The 8260-nt window shown below is 43.2% G+C and overlaps 1 protein-coding gene across 5 annotated transcripts in view; it reads left to right on the top strand.

Moving 5' to 3' along the window:
- The window catches only part of GATA3 (GATA binding protein 3), a 31285-nt gene that overhangs the window by 16840 nt on the left and 6185 nt on the right, over positions 1-8260 (top strand). For 4 of the 5 annotated variants that reach the window (XM_006150035.3, XM_006150034.2, XM_006150036.3 and 1 more), the window contains 2 exons: positions 2986-3131; positions 7869-7994. In XM_006150035.3, coding sequence (XP_006150097.1) covers positions 2986-3131; positions 7869-7994 — 272 coding nt within the window. The remainder of the gene's footprint in view (positions 1-2985; positions 3132-7868; positions 7995-8260) is intronic. The other variant, XM_006150037.2, reaches the window with a different exon arrangement.

The following is an 8260-nucleotide window of genomic DNA, read 5'->3' as shown; positions in this document are numbered from 1 at the left end:
GTATGCTTTTGGTTTCGGTGGTTTTTTTTTTTTTTTCTTTTCTAAACCTCTGCAAAGCATTTACTGAAGGAGGAGACTAGAGAAGAGAGGGCTGTCAGAGTTGTCGCCGCTGCTGTTGCATGCTGGAGAAACGGTTGAAGCTGTGGTTAGGGCACCTATTGCCTTCTCAAAGCTTGGGCTTTCAGTGCTGGGATAGGTTTTTGCAAACAAAAGAGCCATTTTTGCAAAGGGCCATTTCTAGCTCCCCTATCTCCTTTTTAATGTGGACATCTTTGTCCACCTTTCTCAGAACAACCTCCTGCCCTGTTCCCTACCCCCTTCGTACAGCCCAGCCCAGCCCAGCCCAGCCCCGTTTCAGGGTTTCAGTCGAGGCAGGCGCAAGGGGCGTTTGCAAATGGCTGTTGAATGTCAAGAGGCCTCACAGTTCTGTGGTTCTGTCACCTAAGAGAGAGGTGTCTGCCTGAGCAGCTCTCGACAGGCAGGGGGCGAGGAGAGAGGAAGAAAGAAAGCAGGAGGGAGTCAGGCCTCCGTTAGGAAAATTGGCTGTTTGCTGAAGTCACAGACTGGAGGCAACAACGAAAAAAGAGAAAGAGAAGCCCACGCAAGGCAATCACAAACTTGTGGAGTGAATCAAGACAGAAAATTGCTCTAGTGTGCAGAGGCTTACTGGAGAGGTAACCATTGCTAGCTCTCAAGGCCTTTCTGAAAAGGAAGCTGTCATCCTCCCCACTGCCTGACACTACGAAAGGAAATCAGACTGATTGCATTGAACCTGGAGTTGCCCCAGGTCCAGGGTACCCAGGAGCAGGGCACCAGCCAACCATGCTCTTCACTGCAGTGGCCGCTGCACCCTGGGCTGCTGCTGCTCCTGCTGCTTGGGAGGGAGGGAACCTCATGCTGCCCTCAGCCCAGAGCCAGGCAGGGAAGGAAGCCGAGTGGCCCCTCTTGGGGCGGGCAGGATAGGGAGTGGGCCTGGCAGCCTGGGCAGAACTGGGTTTTGCTGCTGCCCCAGGAAGGGCTGACCCAGCACCCACTGGGGACAAATTTAACCGCAGGGCCCTAGGCCTTCTGGCTGGGGCTCCAGCTGACACCTTCTCGCCCACTTGCTGCCTCCTCCACATCCAGTCTGCCACATCCCTCAGGCTTTTGACCCCAAATGAAAGGTGTCTGGGTGTGATTCAGCCCAAAGCCTTCTTAGAGAACTGACCAGAGCTGTTGGGACCCTTGGAAAGTGCCTTTAGTGCATGAATGCAAGGTTTTTGTATATAATTGCAGGGGGACTTGGGCACTGAGAAGGTTCTCTGTGGGGCCCAGGCTAAGAACCCTTTTGGAATCTGGAGAAAAAAAAAATCCGATAGCTCCTCAGAACATTTTTGAAAAAGTAAATTAGACAAAGCATACCGACTGCATTCTTGACTAATGGAATTAATGGGAGCTAGACCCTCTTTCATTTGCAAAAGTCCTTAACTTTCCAGTAAGACTGTCCCTAGAAAAGACCACAGGCCTACAGGTTGTGGACTCCTGAGTTCTCTCACACTGGCCTGGGGATTTCCAAAGGCCCAATAGGGCCCAGGGCTGCCAAGGCACATTTTTTCTCCTTTCAGGGGACTCAAAATTCCCAAATGCCCTGTGGATTCTCTTCATCCCACTCCAGTCTTCCTGGTATTAATTAATCTCTTAAAACGGTGCTTAGGATTGGCTCCCTTTTCTTCCCCTGCCTCCCCTAGTGTCTCACCCCTAGCACCGGGCCTCTTCATCTTGGGGACCAAATTGAGTAGAGCCACTGTTTCCTACAGGGATTTGGGGAGAGGCCCAGTTCCTTCTGCAGCCTCTTCTTTTCTCTCTGAAGAAGTTGAAAAGAAATCAGTTAGCAAACTTTAGTCTGTCCTAAAATGGTAATTTAAGGGATTCTTTCAAGGAACTTTCTGGGGGGTGGGTCTGGTCACTCTCTAGCCCCAGCCCTGGGAGTGAATGCTCCTGGAATGAACCAGCCTGGCCGGTTTTTTGTTTATTTTGTTTGTTTGTGTTTTTGGAAAAAGAGAGACTGCAGGCAGGCCTTGGTTAATGAGCCCACCAAGAGCAGCCCCCTCCGACAGCTTGCCCCTCTGACTTGTACCCAGTCTTCACTCTGTCCCTCCCACCCTTTCCTTTCTTTCCTTTCTCCCTTCCTTTCCCCCCTTCAGGTTCCCTGCCTAAAGTGTGCCCTGTATTTCCCTTCATCAACCTCTGGCCTGTCAGGTTGGGGTGGCAGTTTTTTTGTCAGTTGCTGTCCCAGTGGCTGAAAACCATGGGAAACCTAGGCAGTTTTTAGAGAGAAAAAGAGATGATGGTGTTTGGACAAGGAATTAGTAGATGCTGCTGGGTCTTAATCTATTACTTTCCAGTCAGAGACATCTACTGTTTTATAGGAAGTAAAATCTAAGGCCCTAGCTACTCCAATTAATCGGCCAATTGATCAATCTATACGCCAATTTATTATCTGTTTCTCTATCCAGCTATTGATTAACCTTTCCTCTTCTCTCATCCTAACCTTTATTATTTAGTCAATCTATATAGACAGACCTCTTGATGATAATGGGTCACCTTTGTTTTCCTTTTTTTCCTCTGAGGGAAGTGAATGGAATGTTTTGCTTTTGTCACCATCCAAGGCTCAGAATTTTCTCAGGGAAGTGTTTCAAGTTGAACTCTGCCTTCCTCCTTGGTTCTGCTTGATCTTCCCCATCAAGTCGGGCAGGCCAAGAACAAGGTTCTGTGGCTATTTATTTGTCTGCTTCATTTGGAGGTGTATGGGGCATGTTTATGCCATGGAGGGCAGTCACTCTGTTCAACTTTGCAGCATCTTAAGAAGAGGTAGGGGTGGAAATGGTCCCTGAAAGAGGAAGAAGAAAGAAAGTTTTTAGTTTTACTTTTCTCCCTAACTCCAAATGCTATCAGCTTTTCTGTGTCTTCCTTCCATAAGTGACTTATCTGTGATCTTGTTTCCAGAAGGCAGGGAGTGTGTGAACTGCGGGGCAACCTCCACCCCACTGTGGCGACGAGATGGGACTGGGCACTACCTTTGCAATGCCTGTGGGCTCTACCACAAAATGAACGGACAGAACCGGCCCCTCATTAAGCCCAAGCGAAGGCTGGTAAGTTCTCCTTGGAAAGAACTGATCCCACACTAACCATTTTGTGGTTTTCATTTCCTCTTCGGGAAGGACAGCTTTCTGCAGGAAATTGGCAGGACAGCTCAAAATCATGTCAGCTTGCTTAGGATAGTTTTTGGTTCTTTCTTTCTTTCTTTCTTTCTTTTTTTTTTTTCTTCAAATTAGATATATATTAGGTTGTCTGGAAAGTCAGGACGTATTTTTCTGCGTTTCTGTGCCAAAATGCATCTTGACTCTCCTGATAACCCAATAGGAAAAGATTCTATCTCTCTCTCTCTCTCTTTTCCCCCTCTGTGTCTCTTAAATCATTTCTCATATTTTATAAAGAGACTGACTTCTTGGTTGTCAAACCTGAAATGTCTTTCCTGGTAGATTAATTGTGTTAACAGTACCAGGACAACTGACTTAAAGTGCATTGGTGGTTGCTGTTTCTCAGAGAAATTGAGTATGAGGATGGAATGTGCCAGAAGTCATCTAGAACATGTTTCTGAAGTAGCAGAAGGTGGGCTCTGAGGAAATGAGCACAGACTTAGTGCAGTGGATGAATTTCTGTGCCAATGCTTTAAGATGAATAGGGCCAATTAACAGAATTTCAAAAGCAACAGCCACTGCACCTAATGTACTCTTCTTTCTTTCTTGATCTTAGGAATCACGGACTTTCCGCAGGTAATTCCTGTGGGAAAAGTTTTGTGGTTCTTGTCTTGCCTCTTGGTCTCATCTAACATTTGGTCTTATTTTCTCTTTGAACTACTATCAGTAGGGTGACAGTTTTAACTTCCACCCCCACCCCCACCACTACCCCTGACTTTTTGAAAACTTTTTGAGCATTAGAAATACTTGAGAAAATCTAGCCCTGTCAAGCATTTATAAGGACTATAGAAGGACTACTAGCCAGGAGGGGGCTCATTTGTTAGCTTGTCTTTGGAGCCTTAGGCCAGATGGAATAGTGAGTATATGTAACATACACAGATTAAAGTAGGGTTGGCAAATGACAACTCTAACCACAGTCAAGAGATCAAAATACTTTCTGTATTGGTGACATTCGCTGAATAGAGAGGAGCAGAGGGGAATTTCCCCGTGCAAATTAATGGATGAATTAGCATCCATTAAATTCTAAGGCAAAAAAAAAAAAAATCTGATTTTTTTTTTTTTTAAAGAATACTTGTCCTGCTCATCAGATTGTAGTGCAACTCAACACCTTTCACATCCTCTTTAGAAAAAGGAAAAACTTTCTAGGGATGGAAGTGCCCACATGACTTTAATTTTTAGCAATCCTAGATCTCTAGGCTTTATTCTTTCTGATCTTTGGCCCCTTCTCCAACTTTCTCAACCTCCCCCACTTCTTCTTGTGCAGTTTGGTATTTTTTTTTTTTTTTTCCTTTCTCTCATGTGCAAAGTTAACTTCCTAGGAAAAAGCTGCCGGATATCTGAGCACTAGAGATAACTCATAAACAACAACTCGGCTTCCCTAACCTAAACATCAAGATGTTTGAACGTATCAGAACAAGAAGTGTTTAAAAAAAAAAATGGCTGGAGGTGTTAGCGCAGAATGAATATGATCACACCACAAAAGAATGTTCTGAATCACTTAAAACCTGGCGTTAGTAAAAAAAAAAAAAAAAAAAAAAAAGGAAGAAAAAATAGAAAACTAACAACAAAAACCTTCTTGTTAAAATAAGTCATAGTTCCACTATAGTCTTTTTCTTTTTCTTTTCTTTCTTTCCTTTTTCTTTTTTTGAGATAAAAGTAAAGAAAGATAAAGAGGAGATAAAAGTCTCAACTATAGGCTATTTGATGAGCAAGAGTTCATTTTACATTTTCTTGGGTTTTCTTTTTCTGTCTGTACAGATTGCAGAGGAGGGTTCTACTTCCATTTTATATAATTTTGTTTTCACTCACCTTTCATTGGAAATCTCTAGAATTCTGAGTAATACTTGCTTTTAATGTAAGAACTCATTGGTTGTCACTTTTAAAGCTATTTTTCTTTCTTAATCATCTGTCCTAGGTAGTTTGATATTTTTGGTTCCATAGAACTCATGTACTATAGGAGACACTTAGAACAGATTTGGAATTTATTTTTAGCCCTCCAATGTATTTGACTTCTGAGCACCTAGAACCTTTTCTTTTCTTCTTTCCTTTATGTCCTGTCCCTTGACCCCAGTTGGATCCTTACAGCTTGCTATTTTTGTTTTACACGGTGGCAGATCCACCAAAGATCACCCAACCTGTAGTAGCTAACTCTTTTGGGATATGCATGTCTAATATTGAATAAAATAATACAGGAAAGAGAAAGAACGACTGAAAGAAAGATCTGTAGATTTTCTTTTTTTATTCACCCTTCCTTGCTAGCATTTTCATGTGTCATAAGTAGCCAGAGGCCGAGAAGCTTTGCTTTCTGAACATACTCTGCCTGTTGCTCGTGAGCCCGGTGTGGTGACTTTGAGGGACTGTATGAATCTGTGTGAAGACTGTAGTACTGGAGATATATTCTGAGCCTTCTTGTATTTGGTTACTATTAATGAACTGCGAAGAATTACATACTGGACCTCATCTTTTGGAGCTCTGATTTTACCAGTTGGCATTATGGCTTTGTACTATCTATTCAAAATGTTTGAGCTGGAAGGTCCAGGTGCCTGAAGAGAGTTTACTGTATCTGAGTTTTTTTTTTTTTTTTTAAAGCAAAAAGAAAAACTATAGGAAGATAATAATAATCACAAATAGTATAATCATTAAAGATCATTCAGCATTGGTTTTATGTAGCATTTTCTTCCCAAGAGTACACCAGTGAAATAGTTATTCAAATATTAAACTGTCAAGTTTAGGCATGCAGAGTTAGAGTCAGCACTTTCAGACGGTGGCAACTTATTTTTAAACGGACACCAGAAAAGTAAGTCTTCTTCATTATGATAGATAAGTGTTATTTTTAATTTTCAATTTTTTTAATGCAGAAAAGAAAGAATTGGTTAAAAAGTTAAAGCTCTGTTATTTAGAGCCTATGAGAGTTTATCTGTGGAGTAATTTAGTGGATTTGAAAGGAAAGGTATCAGTCTGGTTGTTTTCAAAATCACCACTGGGTTTTTAATATCTGGCAGCTTTGATTGCTTGGTCCAACTTTTTGGTTGTCAAAATATTGATGATTTTTGTAGTTTTTGTTCCACTTTCTTAAAACCATACCCAAATTTCTTGATAAAGTCTAACTAAATTATTTCTCCTTTTCTTTGATAATATTTTTGAGTCCAGAATTTTGCATTTAAAATTTTCTTTTATGGGACCAGCAGTTGACATAATGGCTATGTCTCTGAACTCCCATGTGGTTGACTGAGGTTTGAGTCCCAGATCCAGTGGCTTAAACTCATGCTGGGCATGTGTGCATGTGTGCCCAAGATCCCGAGAGGAAAATGGAGGAGAAGGGATTGCGGCGTGGCCATCCCTCTGGGAGGTGTGTGTGCGTGATTTCTTGCTTTCTGTCTCTCTGTCTCTCTGTCTGTCTTTCTGGCGAGTACACGTGCCCTATAGCAAAAACCTCTCCAAAAAAAAAATTTTCTTTTTCTTTTATGATGGGAGGTGTGGAGGAGAGAAAGGTGTATGTTAGAAGTGATCCAGCTCCATTTTCTTTCACCAGTTTTTGTGTTAAATTTTTAAAGTGTGGATAATGAAAATAGTCATTTGAAAAATTTAAATGCATCAAAGTGTCCAAGAAAAACTGCCTTTTATAGGAAATGAAGGTAGTGATACAACTAAGGACTTAAAATTCAAGTTGAGGCTGACATTTGACCCAGCACTGTTCTACCCAGTGAAGAACAAATAGGAAATAACCTAATTTCGCGGAGGTGAAATGAGATGAGAACAGGAGGGGGGGGCGTCCAGGGTTCCTGTTTTTAGCAAAATTCCTTGTTCTTTTGAGTTTGTCTCATTTACTGATGGCCACCTAAAGAGAATGCTAGTGACTGTTTTATGAGTGGCGGGCGGGTGACCAAGTCTGAAAGTGTCGATTGTGTGTACATTCAAGACGGCTGCAAATTCAACAGGTCAGGTTGACCTAGGATATCCTGCTTAATGCTTCCTAATGCCCTGCTGCATGCATGCCACTCACACGACAAACCTTTGCTCACCAAACGCCTTTACTGTTCTCTTAGCCCTCTGTTCTCTTTGCCATCAGCTTTTTATTGGAGGGGGGGGGTGGCATAAGTGCTTGGCTTTGGATGCTTGGGTTTGCTCTTCCTCCTTTGCTGTGAGTGTATCTTGATGGCATTAGCTTATTAGAGGGCTGAGAATCTTGTGAGCTATGTTTACAAAAGACCACCCATAGGCTTAGGCCTGGGGGATGAGGCAGCTAAAAGCCCAATACGAAATTAGTTTGGCAAATTGAAAATGGCTACCCATAACAATTAACCCTTCTGTGTGGGCTGGGGGTAGGGAGATAATATTCTCAGGGAGGTGATGTTGGCTTTGTGACCCTCTTGAATTCTGCACAGGAGAGCCCCAGCTTGAACTCTGACCATGTCATTATAGTCCAATACACTCCTATCCAGTGGATTGGCCACAGTTTTCTTGTCGAGGCAGCTTTTGGGGATCTTTATTACTTTCATGTGGGACACTTGCTAGTTTTGATTTCAGTGATCATTTCTTTCTTTCTCTTTGAAAAGCCTGACTCTGTAGTTATGACAACACAGATAACGTGTGTTTTGATTTTACCTTCTCCTCTCTCCCTACTCCCAGTCTGCAGCAAGGAGAGCCGGTACATCCTGTGCAAACTGCCAGACGACCACTACCACTCTCTGGAGGAGAAATGCCAACGGGGATCCCGTCTGCAATGCCTGCGGGCTCTACTACAAGCTGCACAATGTAAGTGGGATTGGGACCAGCAAGAACGGGCCCCCTTCCGGTTGATGCCCATAGACAGTATCATCACCATGGCCCTCTCAAGAGGTCCTACTCTATGTCAGTTTCCCCTTTTGGGCCAAATAATGGGCCCAAGATCATCTGCAGTAGGGCCTAGTTAAGAGGAGAGGGGATTGTGGCGTGGCCACCCCTCTTGGGGGGTGATTTCTCGCTTTCTGTCTCTCTGTCTCTCACTGTCTGTCTGGCGAGCGCACGCGCCCTATAGCAAA

This window comes from Tupaia chinensis, unplaced genomic scaffold (genome assembly GCF_000334495.1).
Source record: "Tupaia chinensis unplaced genomic scaffold, TupChi_1.0 Scaffold000275_1, whole genome shotgun sequence".
In the NCBI taxonomy this organism is placed as follows: Eukaryota; Metazoa; Chordata; class Mammalia; order Scandentia; family Tupaiidae; genus Tupaia; species Tupaia belangeri.
The sequence above is the reverse complement of the archived record's forward strand: the minus strand, read 5'-3'. Positions and strand labels throughout refer to the sequence as shown.